General features: G+C 37.8%; 1 protein-coding gene across 1 annotated transcript; it reads right to left on the minus strand.

Moving 5' to 3' along the window:
- Positions 1 to 1,171: 1,171 nt before the first annotated feature.
- LOC103697427 (vacuolar protein sorting-associated protein 60.2-like) lies at positions 1,172 to 23,381 on the minus strand. The gene is made up of 7 exons (XM_039121167.1): positions 22,943 to 23,381; positions 20,714 to 20,865; positions 4,645 to 4,738; positions 4,487 to 4,558; positions 4,227 to 4,338; positions 3,878 to 4,038; positions 1,172 to 1,472 (listed from the first exon to the last, which is right to left on the minus strand). The coding sequence occupies exons 1-7, from the start codon at positions 23,009 to 23,011 to the stop codon at positions 1,419 to 1,421; spliced, it is 714 nt and encodes a 237-aa protein (XP_038977095.1). The 5' UTR covers positions 23,012 to 23,381; the 3' UTR covers positions 1,172 to 1,418.
- Between the last annotated feature and the right edge of the window lie 655 nt (positions 23,382 to 24,036).

A 24,036-nucleotide genomic window follows, 5' to 3' on the forward strand; every position in this document is an offset into this window, starting at 1 on the left:
CATCCCATCAGGGGGGAAACTAGCCTCACACATGGCAGTTGGATCGGATTGGATCAAATACAGGTCAGATCCAATGGAGGATAGATCAAATGTCTGTCAGTCTGAACCTAATCTATTCGTTAAACAGATCAGATATCTAAATTTAAATCTAATCATTTTATTAAATAGATAAATTAACTTAACCTTCAAAGGGTTGAATTAAGTTAAATAGATTAAATGGTTAAGCATTGCTATTCCTACCGCACAACTCTTCTTTAAAAGGATCTCTGTGAATGAATTTTGGTGTAGAACTTTTTGGTTAGTGGAAATATTCAGAAGCAACCAAAGTATTCATTGTCATCTCATTTCTGGCTATTGGCTGCCGCATGCCCCAAAATTATATTAATGAGCTGTGTTTTCCTTATACAGGTACTGCTCCTTGTTCCCATGGCAAAACTGCACTAATATATATTAGCAAATTTTGCATACAAAATTAATTAATTATTGATTTTAGTTTTCTATGCGAAGTTGCATACATTTAGTGGTTCATTGAACATTCGACTAGTTATATTTTTCTTTTATGTACTATTTGTTTCAACAGTCGGGTCATCAATGTAAAATTTTCATCATTCAATTTAAATTTGACCAGATCTGAGTAGAGATCCACTTGATTAGATCCTAATCTACCTCTATACACATTTGTGTGTGTGTGTGTAGGTATCTTTTGAATATCAGATATAGATTTGTCTAGGCCATCCCTACCTCGCATTTAGATGGAGGAGGGGCCTAAATATATATTGTTTTGCACAAAAAAGAAAAAAAAAAATCAATCAAATCATTTTTTTTCAAAATCAATAATTAAGTGGGTTTGTTATGCAGGATCCACTTATATCATACACTGAAAAGAATGCTAGAATGCCTCCACGGGAAGAATGTTGGCCTCTTGTACCTTACGCCAGTAAGCTAAACAGTCAGCTTCCAAAATACAGTCCCCAGGGATCAGTTCTTTAACATAAATGCAAAACCACAATAACAATTTACCAGTTCCACTGATTCTGATGGCCACATCTGCTCCCAACCTACATGTAGTATTAGAAATTATCTACAGAAACATCAATTTCACTAATTCATCAAATCTTTTAGAACCATATCTGATCTTTCATTTTCTTTGCCCAAACAAACTAGTCATGGATTTGCACAAGGAAAAGGTTGTTTAATTATTATTGATGCACTGAAGTCTTCACCATGGCTGATAGTATTTATATCATAAACTCAAGTCCAAACTCCCCCTACTTTTAGCTGCATGTATTTCAATAATAAGAAAAACAAAGCAACAGTCTCCCAATTTTTAGTAGATACAGTGAGTAATCTCCCAAATCCAGAGGTTATACTAACCCTGTACCGGATGTGAATTTTACATTCAGCAAGCAGCTCACTCTCTAACTCCTTACAGATGCTTGAGGCACAGATGGCAAGCCTAATTCATCCTCCGCCTGTATCAGAGAATATGAATGAGTTTCAGCATGTATCTTAAATTAAAATAAAAAGGTTTAGCATATTTATCAATGACCTATGAATGGTACCAAAGCAGCAGTAAACAAGCAAAAGCATGTAATTGAGGGACTTCTGATGTGGAACCTCAATTGCCTTTTGCAATGATAGGTAGGATTATTTCCATAAAAATGATAGTACAGATATTTACTCATAAAATATACATATTTTATAATGCAAACATGGAAGATGCATTGAATTTCCAAAGTGTACATGGCCCCAAAGTGTTTGCTTTATTAGTATAAGATTTCATTATACATCCTTAAGAAAGATGAGAAGAAAGTTCAGCTCCTTTTTTTTTTTTTTGCAAATAATCTCCTCTTAGATTGAAATAGCATGCAATTAAATAATAATAAACTTCGAGTCTTCAACAACCACAGGAGAGCTCCTAAATTTCACCTTCCAAAGAGTATTAGATTCAATATTGACTCTCAACCATACAAGCCATAACTGGGTTGTGACATCCAACTACCAACTCAAAGATCAACAGGGTAGAAGTCCTATTACACCTGCAATTCTGTATCCACAAGGCCAAACTGTTATAACATATAGACACCCTCGATGATAGGGATACCATGAAGGCTTTCATATGCAGACCTAAATTCTATCAATTATTTAAATCTGCTACAATAGCCTAGGCTCAGGAATGTGAACTGTCAAATTTTCTTTCTAAAGTTCAAATAATGCAGAGGTATTATTTAAAGTCATTTCTGACAAACATGTATCCTCCATGTCTGAAAATTTTGCATATTCCACATTTTTGACTGAATTTTTGATTATGTCTTCATGAACTATACGAGGGAACTCTAACTCTATCCTCTGGATTATTAGGTAGAAAAGAAACAAATAAAATTTTAAAACCCCTTTGTATCTGGAAACCTGGAAAATTTTATAACTTGTTATCTTTCCTACGGACCCTAATATATAATGATGATAATAATGACAACAAGAACAACAACACCTGATAATACCATTTCATGATGAAAACATATTGATCCTTTTGTACGACTCATAAAATCTTCAGGCTGCTTTTCAGTTTGTTCATGAAGACCTAACAATACAACAACACAAAACTTGAAACTGACCTAATTAGCTAGCCTGGCCCATTTGCATCCCTATCATATAAAAGGCCAAGTCCTATAGAATGATATCCTCAATCATTGGGTACTCTAGCAGAATTAGACTGGGTTTCCTGCTGGATTCATGGATTGGGAAAGAGCATTTGGGAATGGTCCATATCAATCCCCTGGCTGGAATCCTGCAGAAGGGGAAAAAGACCTTCATGGGTCTTTTTTCTTCCTGCTCATCATCGCTGATCCTTCACCCTCTCCTCCCTTCTTCCTTTCCCCTATGCCCCCTCTCTCTCCATGATTCCTGCAGGAATACTTAAATAGGCCCTTATATTTTTCCAACTCTTCAACCAGTTTTTCATCTATCCGTCATTGAGATCAACTTTGGTTATTGATGCACATATTTATATCATCTCAAGATAGTGAACCCACAACGATACTCTAGCAATAAAGTGAGGAACATCCAATGTGCTACCAATGGAGGAGGTAAGTGAGCGGGAATGGTTGATGATATTGCAATGCAAGATATGGCCCATAGATGGGAAATATGAGGTTTGTACAGCATGACTGAAAAATGAGAGAAATGAAGGAAACACAAAAATTGAAAGAAAGTATTTCGGGAAAAATGTGTTACTATTTGTTCTGTTTTGACGAATAGGAGCTAATGGTCAACACAGACTGCTGACCCCAAAAAGGTACCTAATGGCTTTCTTCACACTCATCCGTACTACACGTACATCCATGGATGATGCATGATGCATCGAACACTTCAAAGAAAAAACCGAGTCATTGTAAGCGTTCCTGCCTAGAAAATTTTGGTTATATCAAACCAATTAGCAATATGTTATGTTCTTTCACATGGTCCATGCCAGTTTTCAGGACAATGATCAATACACTATTGGGTTGATGAGATGAGCATAAAAAATGATTCTTCACATCATGTTCAGGGATTATACTACAACATGATGCTATGTGAACACATGGATTCCAAGATCTGAAGAAACATCTAGCAGTTCTTTCGTAAAACAACAATATGACTGAAAATTAAAAATTACATATTTAAGCCCTGACTCAGACACCACAGACTAAAAGCATCTCCCAACAGATGACATCTTAATCTTGCTAAGATACAAGACAATTCACAAATGTTTCCCATATTCATGAAGATTTATCTACACTTTAAGGTTACCCAGCTTCCTGTACTTTATAGGAGAGAATGCAGATTCATATTTTATGTATTTTGACTCATGATTATGCTATGTCGTAAACAGACATACCTGGGGGTGCTGTCTGTTGGGTGGTACTGCTGAATGGCTAGTTGGCGCTGCAGGCAAGTTGAGTTCCGCATCCAAATCAGGTTCCTTATCTGGTTGAAGATAAGAAGGGACAGCATCGGATTCGGTCTCTGCTCCCATATCAGCTTCCAAAGCATCTAGCTCTGCATGGATAATTAAAAGCAACAAAAAAAATGATGGGTCAAAGAAACAGGATATATACATTTATGACTAGGCAGTAAAAATCAAGGCAACATAGAAATATGTTAGGAAACAATTCCAAGATGAATCAAAGCAACACAAATATGTAATGAAATAATGCCAAGATGACAAATGTGGACTTTTATCTCACCACCCATAAGTTCATCCTCATCAATGTCGTCAGGGACATTGTAGCTTCTACCAAGAGATTCTTGTATTTCTGTACTCGTATCCATCAGATCCATCATCTCATCTTGCATACTCTGCATGTTCCAGAACAAAAATATCAGATATTATGAAAAAAATACATGTAGCTGGTAATAATATCGGCCAAACTAAACTTGGAAAAACTTATATCATATGTAACTTTTGGAGTTTAACTAAAAGAAACAAGAAAGATAATAAATATACATCTATGTCTTCAATCTTCACAGTTTTCATCATTCCTTTCAACTCCTTATTTGCAGACTTCAGTGCTGACATCTGCAATCATCAGAACCATGAACAAATAAATATATTTGATAACACAAATCCTTTTCATAACCTTCACAGAAGCTTCCAAGACATACAGTTTGTTGAGCATCTTTAAGACCCTCCGCAGCAAAAGAAACTTGGTCAAGGTTAAATGTCTGATTATATAACATGTCACGCTGTCCTTCGTACCTTAGCAAAACATGGATGAAATCAGAATGGTCTGTGAATAAATGTTTTTACTTATGGTTACAAGAAAGTGAAGGGGAGTAACACAAAGAAGCTTCTACTCATGCTAAGGCCACAAGTGTTCTGCACGGACAGTATAGTAACATTCACATGTCGAAGCCAAGTAAGAAGTTACAGACTTATAATCAAGTCAAATAAAACAAAACTTTTTTGCTGTTTGCTTAAATGGTATACATATAACTAAGAAACTTCAGGGGCAATCACAAAGATGGGTTACACGCCATAACTCAGGTGGTTCAATATGGAGGGATCTCCTACCAACACTGTACCTATTTAAAAAGGTGTGCGTCCATTCATTAATAAACTGAAGAACATACTTAGATATATATAGGACTGTAAAAAATTGCATTCCACAAAATCAAATCCAACCTATGCAAAGAAATGGAACAAATGATCAAGAGCTGAAACTTCACGGTATGGGGTTTCTTTATATATGCACATGTAAAACAAAATGCCCCAACATAACTGGATGTTTTCATCCAAAGCCTGAGGCACATATACAGGATGTTTGGCTGTGGTTCTCCTCTTTAAAGGCACTCCGGCTTTAAAGTGCACCCCTCTAAGACTCATAAACTTATGTTTCATGGAAAAAAAAGGACCATCAGACAAAAGTGAGAGTGCAATCAGCATATAAAAAAATAGGGTTTTTTGCATGGATACCCTTCTAAATATTGGATTTTGCATGAATATCCTTCCAAAATTGATATTTGCATGTATACCCTCGTAAAACTCTGTTATTGTACAAATGCCCGTAATATAACGGTTGTTCTAACGGTATTAAGAAAAATAATTTTTATATCAATTAAAAATAAAATAAAATTTTAAAATTATACTATTGTCCCTATCTTCTTACTCTGCTATCGAGATCGCGATCTATTTTCATGTTTATCCATTAAGGATAATTTAGTCATTTTAATTTGAAATCGTTAATTTTTTAACGTCGTTAAATAGGATGGGTACATATGCAAAAACAAAAATAAAAAAGGGTAGAATGGTAAAACAAGTATTTTACGAGGGTATACATGCAAATATCAATTTTGGAAGGGTATTCATGCAAAATTCGATATTTAGGAGGGTATTCATTGAAAAACCTCAAAAAGATACAACAAAAAAAAATCTAAATCTAAATATTTCATTAGTTTATGGGATCATCCATCCATCAAGTAATTTATCCTTTAGACCCATAAATTGATCCTCTCTTCACTTAATGCACATTGCCCGCTGCTTCATTCTCTATTTCTCATCTCAAGCTCTCTATGCTCCCCACTATGGCAACATGTGCAGTCCTCTCCATCACTACCTCGACACCTTCTTGTCTTGCTGCCTCAACTCTCCTCTATCGCTGCCTCAACTCCCCTTTTGTTGCTGCCTCAAGCACTCAACCTCTCTTCATCATTGGCTTCAACACCCTTTGGACCCACCTCCTCCCAGCACCACTACTTAAGAGCCCTTTAACCCTGCTAAAGCCCTGAACACCTGTTTAGTCCTGCTACATCTAACCCATCCAGTATTGTCTTAAACCCCTTAATTCCTGCCTAAATCAAATAGAAGACCAAGAAAGGAAGAGAATAATCCCCAGGACTGGTCGAGCATCAGTTATTTCATGGCTTCCACTACTTCAATTAGGAAGATGAAGAGAGATCATGGAATCAATGTCTAGGAGTAGAATAAGCGGTTAGTGTTTGTTGTTTTTTTCTTTTTTATTTTTTCTAATTTCTTCCATTCAACGGGATAGGTCAAATTAACTAGTAACCTAGACGGTTTCAACAGCTGAATTACCAAGTTATATGGTTTGAACAGTTTTTGACTGAAAACAGGTTTCGGCTTAACCTAACTAGCCATAGCTAGTAGGTGATGTGTCAAACAAGTCAACTTGATTGACCAAGCCGAATTCTAAACACCGCTCTCTTGAACCTATTAAGAGCATTACAAAAGTACTAAAAAAGGGTGACCAAGTGCATGAGGCACTCACCACTAGGTGTCTGGGGAAGGTTAGACATGCGCGGCCTTACTCCCGTATGCGAAAAGGTTGTTTTCTTGCTTTGAATCCGTGATACCTAAATCCCAATGGAGCAACTTTACCATTGCGCCAAGGCTCACCCTTAGTATTGCAAAAGCATTGATCCTAAAAAATTCAAGGTTGACAGGAGCACAATCATCCATCAAATATTATTTCCTCTTGCATCTTTCATGTTTGCAGCCCACTACAAGCATGCATGAATGTACATGCATGACGTGCATGTTCACTGTTGTGTGTGGGTCCCAACAAGCCTAAGTACCACCTTGACTTGGCCCATGACTAAAGTTTCAAATCATGTCACAACTGCTACACCATTAGTTCAGCTAGAATCATACCACAAGCTCATGTCACCATCACTCCTTAGCACCTCCAACTAAACAACAAATATTCCCCCCCACCCAGAAAAATACATAATCTGGATGCGTATCAAAAAAACTCGAACTTCCAACAAAAGGCGAGTGACTAAGCATTGTTTGGTATAGTAAAAGAGTATGTAAATGAACTATATTTTTGGATAACAAATAATTTTGTTACAACAATGCAAGCACCATATATTTAGACTGCTTGAGGCTCAATAATTTAGCTCTTAGAAACCTTTTAAGGCCCCATTAGACATTTGCAGTGCAGGGAAATTGTCAAAATGGAAATTGCATAATAATTCAAAAAAATAGTAAAATCAAGATTTGTCGGCTCTTAAGACCTTATGGTTATAAGGATGATAATTATTGAATTCCATCAATCATAGGTTTCATAGCATTAAAGCACATTGGCCCCGTCGTAAGGTCCCACCCATCTATCAACCTCAAACAAGCACAAATCTCTTTCCTTCTTTGAAATCCTCTATACTATTCCTTGGAGTTTAGACCCTCTATACTTTCATAACTAAGATTCGCTAAACTAGTACCCAAGGATGTATAGGCCGATGATCGATTCGGCTTAGTACAGGTCTATGCCATGTCATTTTGAGGCATACCGAAAATAGGAAAAGGGAGAAAAAGAGAAAGAGAGGGAGAGGGTAAAGGAGGGAGAGGGTACAGGAGGGAGGAAAGAGGAGGGCCGAGGGTTAAATCCTAACCCTAACCCTAGCGGAGAGAGAGAGAGAGAGAGGGAGGAAGAGGGAGAGTGAGAGTGAGAGGGAAGGAAGGAGGGAGGGAGGGAGGAAGTGGGAGGGCTAAGGAAAACCCTAGAGAGAGGCGGGGGACACTTGCCGGTGACACCATATGGGAGGGGGGCGGGTGTGGTGTTCTCGAATGATTCGGGCTTTTAACCAAGCCAGGGGTGATTTTTTTTACTAAACTGGACCTTAATCAAACGGGGGAGTGTTTAATCGAACGATCAGCCTTTGTCCTGAGCTGATAGGGCAAACCATCCTGATTCCCCATCAGTTCGATTTGGTATATCCCGATGCCTGGTTCGGGGTGGTGCGGCTAATCGTGCTTATAAACTTCACCACTTTCTAGGCTCCTCCCATCTTTTACGACCCACAAAACCCCCGTTTCCCAATACAAGCATCTCTTCCCTAGGCTTCCCACATAATAAGCCACCCTCGCCTCATGCTTCTTTTTAGGCCTTACCTAACCTCTCTAAGCCCCCCTTTGCTCTAAATACATAGCTTCTCCACTCCTCCAAATTTCTTGACCATGCTTCATCCTTGCTAGCTTAGGCTCCCTTGGATACTGCCCTTTATTTGCCTCGTGACAATTCCTTGTATTATATGCAGACTTGCTGCACACCCCTGGTTGTGACTCCCAACACAATGAGTTGTGTCTAGTGTGTGATCCAAAATCTACCTCAATATATACTTTTTGCTCATAAATTTTTAGTAAGTAGGTAATACTCATCAAACAAAAACCATTTCCTCAAAAGAATAATAAAATGAGACAAAGTACACCTAAGGCCAAGATATGCAAGCCAATACTAACTGTTGAAAGTATGATGTTTAGGATGGAACTCTATATTCCTTAATTCACCATTTTTAAATCTTTGAACAAAGCAAATGACTGCCCCAATCAATACATTCTATTCTATTGATAATCCATACCATAGAAATCTATTCCAACAACAAATTGCTTTGTTTAGCAAGTAAAGGTAGTTTTAGTGGAAATATAAATGAACTAGCCCCCATTAGACATGATGACAAAGAGACATTTTGTTGCCCAAGGTGACAAGCCAAGAGGGAGGGGGGTGAATTGGTTTTTGTTAATTTTCGATTCCTTAATTATGTTAATTGATGAGTAAGTGATTTAGAACAATACACAATACAAACAACAAGAAGTATAGTGGTTCGGTGCTCTCCTATGCACCTACGTCCACTCTCCAAGCGACCCCTTGGTAATTCACTATAATCTCGCGGATTACAGTTGGATTGTTTTCCGGCTCACAATCCAAAAACCTTTACACTTGGTTTTCCGGGATCACCAAAAACCTATGTTGGTTTTACGGGCTCACAAACAAACCTTCACCGTTGGTTTTATGGGTTCACCAACAAACCTACACCGTTGGTTTTACGGGCTCACCAACAAACCTTACAAGATTTTAAGAAGAAGAAGAAGGTTGAAACTCCAAATGAGCAGATATAACCAATATAAGCTACAAAGAAGAGTTAGAATATAGTTATCGCTTTGATATGGTTCTTCTCTTCTTTGTCAAGGAATGCTTCACTCTTCAAGGGTTGGTGGAGCTCTTAATGCCTCTTTTGATCTGCTCAACCACTTCCTTTTAACTCTTGAATGAAGCACCTTGATGAAGAACACTAGGGCTTTTTCTTTCTTGAGTGAACTTTGATTTTCATGCACAAGATCACTTGTTCTGATGAATAGTGTCATTATAAATACTTTCCCACATGTTTAGGTTACTTCCCATTGGTTAGATTTGAAAAACTATCCGTTACTAGCCGTTGGGAGGTCAAAAAGTACTTCTGCAGAACTAGCCGTTATGCTTCTGCCCGTGCTGGGGTCGATCCAAACTCTCCTAGGGTCGACTCAAATCACTGTTCATCAGACTTGGGATCGACTCAACTTCCAGTGGGGTCGACCCAACTTTCACTGGGATCGACTCCTGCTCGACCCTCTCAGGAATCACAGAACCTTGTATTTCAGCTGTTTTCAAATGGGGTCGACTCAACTCTTTTTGGGGTCGACTCAAGCTACAGTGGGGTCGACTCAAGTTCCATTGGGGTCGACCCTCTCAAGGATTCCAGAGACACAGTTTTGAATGACATAGCCTTGGGGTCGACTCATGTATAGTTGGGGTCGACTCCATTGGGGTCGACTCAAGCATTCCTGGGGTCGGCTCAAGAAAAGTTGGGGTCGGCCCTCTCAGTAAATTCCAGAGACTTATTTTCTTTAGGCTTGAAGCTAGGGTCGACTCAAGCATACTTGGGGTCGACTCCACTACTGTTCATCCGTGCCATTTTCGCTGAGGTGTGCTTGATGTGCCAGGGTCGACTCCACCTTTGTTGGCGTCGACTCATTCCACACTTTGCTGTATCTTAAAGTTAGACTCATCCATACAATCAATGAAATATACTTCAAGCAATTTTGAATGTATGCCATGGTAGTGCTACATACTCTTAATAATGAAAATTATTATTTTGCCCTTAAGAGTACGTTTCAATTGAAACTTTGCTGAATTAGAATTTAGAATTCACTATCCCTTTTTTATCACAAATTTTATCTCATTATTAATCATTGAAAGACATCTTGATCTCATTCTTCTAATGTATCGAGAGTGTCGAACTCAGTAATGATGTATCATGTTAACTTGTAGTACTTAATTAGATATTTCCTCAATGGTTGTGTTAATCATCAAAATAACACTATCATCCTCAATCTCCCCCTTTTTTATGATTACAAAATATTGAATATGAGCAGATTGACACTTATCTTAAAATTAGAAAATTTGTTTTAGAAGAGCTCAAGTTGCTGAATTTCAGCTTTTCAAATTTCAAAGTGAAGTCTCCTCTTTTTCATCCAAATATTGCCAATTTGAACTTTTGATTTTCTCCCCCGTTCTTTTATATTTGGTTAAGGATGAAACTTCAAAAATTTGACATAAAGCAAGAGTTTCAGGTTATGTATCGAGGCATGAAAGGTATGTGCCAAATTCTGAAATTTTGATTAAAAATTTAAACTTTAAAATTTTCATTGTTACAACTTATTGCAACTTCTTTCTTTCCTTACTTCTCCCCCTTTTTGTTATCATCAAACAAGTGTATGGCAATAGATAAATAGAAGCAGTAAATAATAAATATTCAAATTTCATTGATCAAAATGGAACATTATAGTACATTAATGCCAAAAATACAATGTTCTTCAATCAAAGTGCAAAGTACATCAACAAAGCAAAATACATATGAGAGCTAGATAAATCCTAGGCACTAATCATAATGCTAACATCAGCCTAGGGGGTATCTAAGGGCTGTGATCTAGTCCTCATCCTCCTAGTATAAGTGGCGAGGGGAGGTCGAGCCTGATGGGACTGAGTTTGGCATGGACCTCGCTGAGCTGGATGACTCTGTGTCGAAACCTTCGACTCAGCTGCTCAGGGCACAGATGGACCATGAGCCTCTATCTTTGTAATGCTCCCACCTGCTCTCTAAGGTTTCTAATCTCAGCAGTCATAATGTCCATCCTGTTCGTCAATCCGTCAGAGAGAGCCCTCACCTAAGCTGACACAAGCTCAGTCATCCTACTCCAAAACTCCTCTATGCACCCCGTGGGTATGGATGACGACGGGCCAGCCTCTGAAGGTACCGTAGGATGACCCTCAGGTACCTCAGCCTCAGGGATGGGGTCTCCAACCTTTGGTGCATCACCCTCCTGTGCATGTATCCCTGCTCCTGCACGCACCCATTGCCCGTTCACCTTCTCATAACCCATGCGAACTAGGGACCGTGCAGTGTAAGTGTCAGTGAATAATAGATGCCTGGAGATCTCTTCCTCCACAGATATGTCATGCTGTCGGAAGACCAGGGTGAGTATCATACCATAGGGCAGAGAAACTCTCGATTTGCATATAGCCTCTCTCATCTGCTTGATCATCATAGCTGGGAGGTTCAGGAGAATGCCCTGAATAACGTGCTCCATAATGACCAAATCTCGCTCAGATATGTGATCAAATCTTCCACTCTTCGAAAACAAAATCCGACCTATGAAGTTGTGCAACAACCTCATCTCAGCTGATAGAGAGCTAGCTATCACAGTTTCGGAGTAATCAAAATCATCTCTCTCAAAGATCAACTGTAGAGCTCTTAACTTGCTTTCCGGTCTTTCTGGAGTTGCACCTTCGCAGAGGAGATGAAGCAACTCACTCAAACTTTCTTCTGAGACCCTAACCCTTACTCCTCAAACTTCAGACACAAGCCCTCCCGGTCCAACTTTTAGAAAGGCATAGAACTCACGAACCAAGCCCGGGTAGGTCACCAAATCTAGGAAGCAAAGATACTCCCATCCTTGCCTTCGGATCCAATCCCCCAAACGGAACCTTCTTGATCCAAAAATTCGGAGTGGATCCTTCTTCCCGTGGTAACCGGTCTCCCCGCATATTTTGCAAGTTGAACTGAAGAGAAGGGAGGAGGAAGAGGCTCTACACGTGTCTCACCTTGTGGGGGCACTGTAGAAGAATCTCTAGCATGTCTATCTACGAGGGTAGGCCGTGAAACTCTCCCGGATTTCTTAGCAACGGCTCGCTTGGGTCCCATTTTCACCAAATGCTTCCTTAGGTCTTGACCCAACGGCTTGGGGAAGCAATCTTCTACTGTTTGGAGATGATTGGAAGAGATTGGAGAGTGAAAAATAGGATTTTAGGAAGAGGACAAGATGAAACAGTGCCCTAGAATAGCTCACGGGTCCTCCTTTTAAAAGTGGGGTCCCGTCGTTGGGTCGACCCCAGTTTCTGCTAGGGTCGACTCAACGTGGGGTCGACCCCATTCTGGCTCGGGTCGGCCCCAGTTCAGCCCAAAAAAAAAAAAAAATTTTTAATTCTTCCTTTCTTCCGATCCTTGCCAAATCTTTGTGGGACATTTATATGTGAGTAAGAAATCTAGAGATGAATAATTTTACTCATGTTTCATGGGATTTTCAAAATAAGAGAGGAGTATCATGAGGCAACTTGTTCCTTCCATTTTCTCTCAATCAAAGGGATCACATATGCCTAATTCCCTCCTAAGCATGCAAAATCTATCTTCACTTAAAGGTTTTGTGAATATGTCAGCTAATTGTTTCTCAGTACATACATGTTCAATACATATGTTCCCATTTTGCACATGATCTCTAATGAAATGATACCTTATTTCAATGTGCTTGGCTTTAGAGTGCTGAACCGGATTTTTGGTAAGGTTAATGGCACTAGTGTTATCACACTTTATAGGAATGTTGTCTAATTTAATTCCATAGTCCTCTAGTTGTTGCTTGAGCCATAGTACTTGAGCACAGCAACTCCCGGCAGCTATATATCTGCCTCAGCCGTTGATAATGCTACTGAACTCTGCTTTTTGCTAAACCATGATACTAAGTTATTTCTTAAGAATTGACATGTTCCACTGGTGCTTTTCCTATCTAATTTGCATCCAGCAAAATCAGCATCAGAATATGCAAGCAAATCAGTACAGGAGTCTCTAGAGTATCATAATCCTATGTTTGTGGTTCCTCTCAAATATCTAAGGATTCTTTTGACAGCATTTAGATGTGATTCCTTAAGATTTGATTGGCATCTAGCACATATTCCTACACTAAATACTATGTCTGGCCTACTGACAGTTAGGTAAAGCAAAGATCCAATTAATCCTCTATAGAGCTTCATATCTATATCTTTTTCTTTTTCATCTTTGTCTAATTTACTAGTGGGGTTCATAGGAGTGCCTATCCCCTTGTGATTTTCATTCCCAAACTTCTTTAGTATTTTCTTTGTGTACTTAGTTCGATGAATAAAGATGCCTTCCTTAGTTTGCTTGATTTGTAATCCAAGAAAGAAATTTAGTTCTCCCATCATACTCATCTCGAATTCTCCTTGCATTAATTTAGCAAACTCTTTGCAAAGATTATCATTAGTGGCATCAAAGATTATGTCATCTACATATATTTGTACTACTAGCAAATTTTTGTCTTTTCTTTTGAGAAAGAGTGTTTTATCTACATTTCCTCTACTGAAATCATTATTTAGCAGAAATTTGCTTAATCGATCATACCAAGCCCTAGGTGCTTGTTTCAATGCATATAATGCCTTATGTAATCTAAACACATGATTTGGCAATTCATGATTCTTAAAACCAGGAGGTTGCTCTACATATACTTCTTCCTCTATATAACCATTTAAGAAGGCACTTTTTACATCCATTTGATACAATTTGAAATCCATGAAGCATGCAAAAGCTAGAAGTAATCTAATAGCTTCTAATCTGGCTACGGAAGCAAATGTTTTCTCAAAATCTATCCCTTCTTGATTGTATCCCTTAGCTACAAGTCTAGCTTTATTTCTTATAACTACCCCATTTTCATCTAATTATTTCTAAAGATCCATTTTGTTCCAATTACAGAATTATGCTTTGGTCTCTCAGTTAATGTCCATACATTGCTTCTTTTGAATTGATTTAATTCTTCTTACATAGCATTTATCCAATTTACGTCTTTTTCAGCTTTTTCATAATTCTTAGGTTCTATTTATGAAACAAAAGCAAGATAGTCATTTATATTTCTAAAAGAGGATCGAGTTCTTACCCCTTGAGATGGATCACCAATGATTAAGTCTTTAGGATGCCCATATGCGTACCTCCATCCCTTTTGCAGGTCTTGAGAGTGTGATGGTACATGATCATCTTCTTTATCTTGATTTGGTACGTCATTAAGATTCAATTTTTCGAACTCAAGAATTCCTGCATCATCATTAGAAGTATTTTCTCTCCTAGGAGACTCGCCATCAGACTCATCAAAAATGATATGAATTGACTCTTCAACTACAAGTGTTCTTTTGTTGAATACTCTGTATGCCCTACTAGATGTAGAGTATCCTAAAAAGATACCTTCATCTGACTTGGCATCAAATTTACTTAAATCCTCCTTGCCATTGTTTAAAATGAAACATCTACATCCAAATACTCTAAGATATTTAGCAGTTGGCTTCCTATTCTTCCAAAGTTCATAAGAAGTTTTCTTGGTTATAGGTCTTATTAAAACACGATTTAAAATATGGCAAGCAGTACTTACAGCTTCAGCCCAAAAGTACTTTGGAAGATTTGACTCACACAACATCGTGCGTGCCATCTCTACCAAGGTCCTATTTTTTCTTTCAACAACCCCATTTTGTTGAGGCGTTCTAGGTGCTGAAAATTGATAGGAGATACCATTTTCATTACAAAATTCTTCAAAGTGTTGATTTCAAATTCAGTTCTATGATCACTTCGAATTGCAATTAAGGTGAGCTTCTTTTCAGTTATGATATTTTTATAATATTTCAAGAATGCTGAAAATGCTTCACTCTTATGTGCAAGAAATGAAACCCATGTGTATCTTGAGAAATCATCTACTATGACTAGTCCATACTTTTTTTCTCCTAGACTTGCAGTTCTAGTAGGCCCAAATAGATCCATGTGTATGAGTTCAAAGGGCCTAGTGGTTGATACTATATTCTTTGATTTAAAAAATGATTTTGTTTGCTTTCCCAATGAGCATGGTCCACAGATTGTCTTTTTCAAAAATTAATTTCGGCACATCTTTTATCAGATCCTTTTTGACTAGTTTTGATATTAAGTCCATACTAGCATGTCCTAGTCTACGGTGCCAAAACCAACTTGTTTCATCTTTCCTTTCTTCATTAGTAATTAAGCATAATCCATTTTTCTTGCCTAAATCATGAAAATCTACTATATAAATATTTCCATGCCTATGTCCCATAAGTACAATGCTATTATCTTTTGGATTTGTAATTATGCATACTGAAGCTTCAAATTTGACTTTAAGACCTTTATCACAAAATTGACTTATGCTAAGCAAGTTATGTTTCAGACCATCAACTAATAAAACATTTTCTATAAATGTGGATGGAGTAATATAGATTTTATCCTTTCCAATGATAAGTCCTTTTCCATTGTCTCCATAGGTTACCACTCCACCCTCCTTAGATTCCAAAGTGACAAATTATTCTATGTCATCTGTCATGTGTCTTGAACAGCCGCTATTTAGATACCATCGTTTATCCCTCTTATTAGCTGTAAGACACTCCTGCAATCAAAGTCAAGAATGTGCTTTAGGTACCCAACCATGTTGGGTCCTTTAAGGTTAGTACTTGATGTTCCTTTTGGAACCCAAATTTTCTTGAACTTTAGCTTACTTTTATCACTCAATTTGTTATAGTTAGGCTTTCTAAGATTGCATTCATATGCTTTGTGTCCTACTTTATTGCAGCAATGACAAGTTATATTTTCAGTTTTGGCTTTCACAAATATGTTCTTTAAGTATTTTTGCTTCCTATTTGTTTTATATCCCAAACCAGTCTTATCATATACAGCTTTTTGACTATCAAGAATCATATTTAATTTAGTTGAACTAAGTGTAAACTTGTCCACTAAGAATTTATATTTTTCTGCATCTTCTTTTAGCTTGATATTTTTAGCAATTAGATTCTTGGTTTCATTTGTGAACCTCCTACTTAAAGTTTCATAGTTATTAGATAGTTTCAGCTTATCTTTGATAAGAGATTGATTTTCATCTTTTAGAACTTTATTTTTATGAATTAGCTTCTTGTGTTCTTCCATCAGTTCTAAAAATGTATCATGTAACTCTTCTACCGAAAAATCACATTCAAGTTCAAAATCTACCTCATCGTCATTGGCCATGTAGCAGATTTGAGCCGTCTCTTGTTGATCTTTCTCTTCCGAACTTGACTCTTCGCTTTCACTCCATTCAACCATGAGGTTCCTCTTTTTAAGTTTTCTTGCCATTCATTTCAATTCCGGGCAATCTATCTTGAAGTGCCCGGGCTTGTTACACTCATAGCATATTGGCACTTCTTTTTTCTTTTCTTTTTCTTTTTTCTTTTTCTGGATTGAGCTACCTCTTATGAAAGGTTTTCTTTTATGGAATTTCTTTTTACCTTTCATAAATTTTCTGAATTTTCTTGCAAGCATTGCCATTCCTTCTTCATCATATTCCTCCTCATCATTGGACTCTTCTTATGCAGTTTTCTGCTTTGGAGCTGTGGATTTCAAGGCAATGGCCTTCCTTTTCTTAACCTCCTCTTCTGAGTTTTGTTTCTAGTCAGCTCATAGGTCATGAGTGATCCTAGAAGTTCTTCCAATTGCAGTGTATTGAGATCCTTTGCTTCTTGTATTGCAGTTACTTTGGCCTCCCAAACTTTGTTAGAGACCTGAGAATTTTTCGCACTAGTTCAGAGTTAGCATAAGACTTTTCCAAACTCTTTAGTCCATTTATGATTTCAGTGAATCAAGTGAACATTTCAGTTATTGACTCAGTGGATTCCATTTTAAACAATTCATACTTATGTACTAATATATTTATTTTTAACTCTTTGACTTGATTAGTTCCTTCATGTGTGATCTCTAGTTTATCCCAAATTTCTTTAGCGGAGAGGCATGTGGATATTCTATTAAATTCACTTATATCTAGTGAGCAGTAAAATACATTAATTGCTTTAGCATTTAATTGTGCAAGTCTTCTATCACTCTCATTCCAATCCATTTCAGGCTTAGGAATGATTGTGCCCTTTATACTAACTGTGGGTGTGTGTGGCCCCCTAGTTACGATGTTCCACATGTCATAGTCTAGTGCTTGAATGAATATCCTCATCCTAGCTTTCCAATAAGTATAATTAGTGCCATTAAACAAGGGTGGTCTATTTGTGGATTATTCTCGCTAATAGAACATCCTACTTGGGTTGTCATGATCTTTGACTCTTGATCGTAAGATCAACAAATACTATGAGAGCACCTTGCTCTGATACCACTTGTTGCCCAAGGTGAAAGCCAAGAGGGGGGTGAATTGGTTTTTGTTAATTTTCGATTCCTTAATTATGTTAATTGATGAGTAAGTGATTTAGAACAATACACAATACAAACAACAAGAAGTATAGTGGTTTGGTGCTCTCCTATGCACCTACGTCCACTCCCCAAGCGACCCCTTGGGAATTCACTATAATCTCGCAGATTACAGTTAGATTGTTTTCCGGGCTCACAATCCAAAAACTTTTACACTTGGTTTTCCGGGATCACCAAAAACCTATGTTGGTTTTACGGGCTCACCAACAAACCTTCACCGTTGGTTTTACGGGTTCACCAACAAACCTACACCGTTGGTTTTACGAGCTCACCAACAAACCTTACAAGATTTTAAGAAGAAGAAGAAGGTTGAAACTCCTAGATGAGCAGATATAACAAATATAAGCTACAAAGAAGAGTTAGAATATAGTTATCGCTTTGATATGGTTCTTCTCTTCTTTGTCAAGGAATGCTTTACTCTTCAAGGGTTGGTGGAGCTCTTAATGCCTCTTTTGTCTGCTCAACCACTTCCTTTTAACTCTTGAATGAAGCACCTTGATGAAGAATACTAGGGCTTTTTCTTTCTTGAGTGAACTTTGATTTTCATGCACAAGATCACTTGTTCTGATGAATAGTATCATTATAAATACTTTCCCACATGTTTAGGTTACTCCCCATTGGTTAGATTTGAAAAAATATCCGTTACTAGCTGTTGGAAGGTCAAAAAGTACTTCTGCAGAACTAGCCGTTATGCTTCTGCCTGTGCTGGGGTCGACCCAAACTTTTCTGAGGTCGACTCAAACCACTGTTCATCAGACTTGGGATCGACTCAACTTCCAGTGGGGTCGACCCAACTTTCACTGGGGTCGACCCTCTCAGGAATCACAAAACCTTGTATTTCAGCTGTTTTTCACTGGGATCGACTCAACTCTTTTTGGGGTCGACTCAAGCTACAGTGGGGTCGACTCAAGCATTCCTGGGATCGGCTCCATCTGGGGTCGGCTCAAGAAAAGTTGGGGTCGGCCCTCTCAGTAAATTCCAGAGACTTGTTTTCTTGAGGCTTGAAGCTGGGGTCGACTCAAGCATACTTAGGGTCGACTCCACTACTGTTCATCCGTGCCATTTTCGCAGAGGTGTGCCTGATGTGCCAGGGTCGACTCCATCTTTGTTGGGGTCGACTCATTCCACACTTTGCTGCATCTTAAGGTTAGACTCATCCATACAATCAATGAAATATACTTCAAGCAATTTTGAATGTATGCCATGGTAGTGCTACATACTCTTAATAATGAAAATTACTATTTTGCCCTTAAGAGTACGTTTCACTTGAAACTTTGCTGAATTAGAATTTAGAATTAACTATCCCTTTTCTATCACAAATTTTATCTCATTATTAATCATTGAAAGACATCTTGATCTCATTCTTCTAATGCATCGAGAGTGTCGAACTCAGTAATGATGTATCATGTTAACTTGTAGTACTTAATTAGATATTTTCTCAATGGTTGTGTTAATCATCAAAATAACACTATCATCCTCCCATTTGAATATATCAATAGATGAAAGCATCAATAGATATTGAGCAGGTAAAATGAAGAAAGGCATTCTGTTCATACTGTATGATTGTTGAGTTATATAAGATGATTGAGATTAAAGAAAGAAATTTGGAAAGTTTAAAGAACCATAGGAGTGAAAGATTAAGGATTTACAATACAACCGCTCATAGTGGAAATCAGGGTTCTGGCATCTATAAATTCACATGAAACCTAACTAGCTTGAAGTTTAAATGGTATTTCTAACCCCACCTTCATAATTGTATCTACCCCAGGAACATGTAAGGATCAAAAATGTGTTTTAAGTTTAGGATGGATGGAAATTCTGGCTGATGAAGTATCACAGCTTGCTGCTAGAAAGAGTTTATTCTGGCCCATTGCCATCCACCAATACCTCAATACCAGGAAGATTTCAAACTATCAATACGCCAAAACCCAGTCATCAGACATTTGTCGGGAATTTTTGATATCAGCTTACATGAAAAAACTTTTGCAGTCTGCCTAGACGGTTTCAAAGATTCAACCAAAGTTTTAGAGAGTTTGGTTTATAGACCATATTACTGTGTAATTAGAAAAAGATAGTCATGAAAATTAGTTTAGATAAAAAAAGACAAATACAGGATAGCTAAAACAGTAACAAGTTCCTGGATAAGAAAATACCAATAACCCGACAAGCATCGAATATAGCTGCACTTTTTGGAGGGAAAAACTGATGCCATGGAAGGCTTACCAAATTTGCTGACTATGGCTTAAATGATCGAATAAATTATAACAGGTCAAACTTTGAGCCAATCAATTTCAGTCAATCCATGCACTGGTGCCAGTAAGCAAAGGATAGGAATTGTATCAACAACTCAGACGATGCAGGAGAAACTAGTATTTTGGTTTATCCAAAACAGATGCCAAAGCTAGGGTCCGTATGCCACAGCACATCAGTTGCTATTAGTAATAGAAAGTCAACTAAAAACTGGAAGGTTTACTCTTCAATAGTATGAATTATTATTGCACAATATTAAGATTGTTTTTTTCCAAATGAATGATTAGATTAGATTGTGAATAACCAATTCTTTGACATAATACAACAAAAGATAATTGCTGGAGAATCATAACTGGACTAATTGCCGAAACACTTTAACGATCAACAAAGAAGTAATTCATACCCAATAATCACATCATGCACATTGGTTGATCACAGGCATATGATATAAATATTTTGTTCCTATAACCATGAAGCATCCCAGTTATGAAATTTATAATCTCTCAGTATATAGTAGTTGCAAAGCTCACAATTTGATTTACTCATAGTGGTAAACAAGGCACTAGAAGAGGTGAAAAATGAGAACAAAAATATAACCTACATCCTCTTTTGCTTGAGAACCCTCATGGCACGGGCTTTAACAGCTTCTTGAGCAGGACCAGGTCGAGTCTTCTTAATCTGTTCTTTGTATCTAGCCAGTTCGGCATCAAGCTTTTTGATTTTTTCATCAGCTATTTCCCCTCTTTTATTTATCTGAAAATCACTTCTTCGTTAGTGAAGAATAAAAGGCAGTATAAGACCTAATCTCATTCTCCCAAGATAGAAAAAATGTTAAACTCAGAAGTGAAGCAGGATCACTATTTAATACAGAAAAAGGCAAAGATCACATTCATGAATAACTGAAGTTTCAAAAAATCGAAATTAACATGAATATGTGAAAGACCAACTGTCCCATCTAAAAGATATCTTAGGCAGAAAGAGATGACATGTTGTACACAAAAGCAGTGTCAAGCATATGCATGGGCGACTATTAGAGTTGCAAATGAGCTGAAATCATCATGAGCAGCTTAGGATTGGCTCGTAACTAGCTCGTTCAAACTCATTCAATCAGGAAATGAAGCAACTTCAAGCCACATGGTAAGTATAAACAAGCCAAGCCAGAAGAACCCCTGAATTGCAAAAAATAGCTAAAGTAAAGCACAGTTTCAGCTCAAGAATCAGCTTCAAGGGTTTAACAAGTTAAGCTTGTTTCTTCATACATGAGCTTTCCCCCAACCGTTGATTTGCTTAGAAAGGAAGAAGGGGGGAAGGAAAGGGGGGGGGGGGGGGGGGGGGGGGGGGGGGGGGGGGGGGGGGGGTGAAGAAGAAAATAAGCACACTTTAAGCTTTCAGCACAAGAATCAGCTCATTCAGGTGCCTAACAAGTTAGGCTTGCTAGGTCATTCGTAGCCAGTTGTGATCCAACCCATGGATTGCAACACACACAAATAAAAACAAAAAAAGGAAAAAGGAAACTAGAAGCAGAGTTTCAGCTCAAGAATCAGCTTGTTCAAGTGGTTAACAAGTTAAGCTTGGTCTTCCTATGTGAGCTAAGCTTCAGCTTGGGCAGACCTTTCATGTGTACTAAACACCACAAAACTTGGCTGTGCACATAGCTTGGGCAGATCTTTCATGTGTACCAAATGCCACAAAACTTGGCTGTGCTCATTTGCAGTCCTAGTGACAATAGATAGAAAAATTAAAATACATCTGTATATCAACTCACATAAAAAAATAAACAAAAACATAGCAATAACATATCCAAATGTGTGAAGTAAAGGTTAACATGCTCTGAAAATGTGCAATAAAAGGCAAAAAAAACACATGAGTCCAAAAAGAAACTAAAGGGTGTATCCTCCATGAGAGAGCCATATACATGCAGAGAGGGGCTGGCCATTTGTATAGAATATCCCCACAGAAATATAAACAAGGATATCTGGATAGTCATCTGACAGGGTTTCATCATCATATTGGATAGCTGGATATAAATTTATAGTTGGCTATTAACAACCACAAATTTACCAACAGGGTCCAGAATGCAACCTCTATGTCAAACTAGAAAATAAACAACAATGGGTACTTAGTCAAGTCAAAAACTTTTAATAAAATAACTTTTTTCATCAAACCTTTTCTTGAATAAATAAACCCATTGTTAATTTGCAAGGAAATTAATCAGCAAATTTTGGAGTAAGCAATCGAAAAAAGAAGGGAGAAAAAAGAAAGAAAAGGAACAAAGAATACATCCATTTAGATATTAAGGCCACAACAGCAAAATAATCAATGAGACGGGTACTGGGTACATCGGGAGAAACATATAGTCGTGTAGAGCTTTGGAGATCCAAAAGTTTTTGCTCAGAAATCCTTTGCAGTTTTGGAGAGGCATCACATGGAAGCTCTCAACCCCCAATCATCCATCTTCCACATTAGGATTCATCACAGCAAAATACAAAACCCTCTTGCAATACCTTATTGTAAGAAGAAAACGAAAAAAATAATCAAAAAGAAACTTGATCTATTGAAGCCACTCCATCTTAACAAGAAAAAAACCCTAACTTTTGACGAGACATAGATCGACTCCAGCGCTAGCGAAAGCTATAGCCCATTGAAAGAATCGTAAATTCAGAATAATCCAAAGCAAGAAGTAAAGAAGATCAAAATTTCCGGCTTCTCACCTTTAGATCCAGCGCAGAATTCAAAACAACTACATAAAACACCCCAAAAGAATTCCATAAAAGGCTCTCTTTGATCCGAAAGAAATCAAAAAGAAGACGGGAATTGTCCGAATTAATACCTTATCAGTAGAATCCTCGATCGTCGGAGGGGGATCCTTCTTCTTCGAGGCACCGAAAACCCTCTTCATTTCGTCTCCTCGATGCTCCTATCTCCGATCGACTCCGACCTTATTCCTACCCTATCCCTCGCGTTCCGAGACGAAGATTCGAAGACCAAAAGACCGAAAGCTCACTGCCTAATTCCACCGGTCATTCTCCCGCTCCGTGCTTAGTATTTGATTTTTATCCTTCTCCAAGTCCACGGTTTAATAATATCTACTGGGGGAAACACAGTAGAACAGAATAGAGTAGCGGACGAATAGAATTAGAATTAAAAGAATAAAGTTGGAATAAGGAAACGGAAAGCCTTTGGCTCTCTTTGCAGAGGCTAAGCAACCGAATGTGGAAGGGTAGTTCAAGGCTCAAGCTAGAAGTCTCCAACTCCCGGTCTTCTAGTTTTGGGGAGTTGGAAGCACTTAAAAAATAAGCATAAGACATCTTGGACGCAACTGCGGATACGGTGATTTAAGATTCTTAGGCTTGTTATCTTCCGTCTGGGTTCAATTAATGGTTCTCTTTTCAAATTATTATGAGAATTGCAACTGAGATGTGGTTTACCATGTGGCATGGTAGAGAACATAAAGATAGTTGAGTGTAAAATTATAAAGCCAATAGAAATATGATCAAGGAACTATTTCTGTCACATAGCAAACATCCCATAGCCCATAGGGAGCCTTTCTTGTAAAAATGCTAATTCTTTCTAATTATGATATAAATGGATAATTTTCATGCTTCGCTACTAGCACTTGCATACTTATAAAGGGTGTCAAAATAATAGGTGTTATAGGAGGCAAGTGTGTTCAACATTACAAGTAGCGTCAAGTAGTGTGATGTCTACTTGAATCATCATTTTTTTTCGGTTGTTATTTTGTTTTTTAAGCAGTATCTTTTAGACTACATTATGTTTGCAAATAAATCTCGATTATGTAGGGAGTAAGGGGATATTAAGATAAGCATAAGAATTTTATTCATTCTTATTTCTTAACCACTTAATTTATCATGGTAAATCTGGTTATCCAACAATGAGCATGTCGTTGGAGTCATGGCGGAAATC

The sequence above is a fragment of the Phoenix dactylifera genome, unplaced genomic scaffold (genome assembly GCF_009389715.1).
Source record: "Phoenix dactylifera cultivar Barhee BC4 unplaced genomic scaffold, palm_55x_up_171113_PBpolish2nd_filt_p 000997F, whole genome shotgun sequence".
Lineage (NCBI taxonomy): Eukaryota > Viridiplantae > Streptophyta > Magnoliopsida > Arecales > Arecaceae > Phoenix > Phoenix dactylifera.

Excerpts from the sequence above, each read along its gene's own strand:
- LOC103697427 (XM_039121167.1), bottom strand. The coding sequence starts at position 23,011 with ATGAAGAGGGTTTTCGGTGCCTCGAAGAAGAAGGATCCCCCTCCGACG. Across the intron at positions 4,039-4,226 it reads TGAGGATGAACTTATGGGTG|AGCTAGATGCTTTGGAAGCT; the intron begins GTGAGATAAAAG and ends TTATCCATGCAG. Across the intron at positions 1,473-3,877 it reads CCAACAGACAGCACCCCCAG|GCGGAGGATGAATTAGGCTT; the intron begins GTATGTCTGTTT and ends TCTCTGATACAG.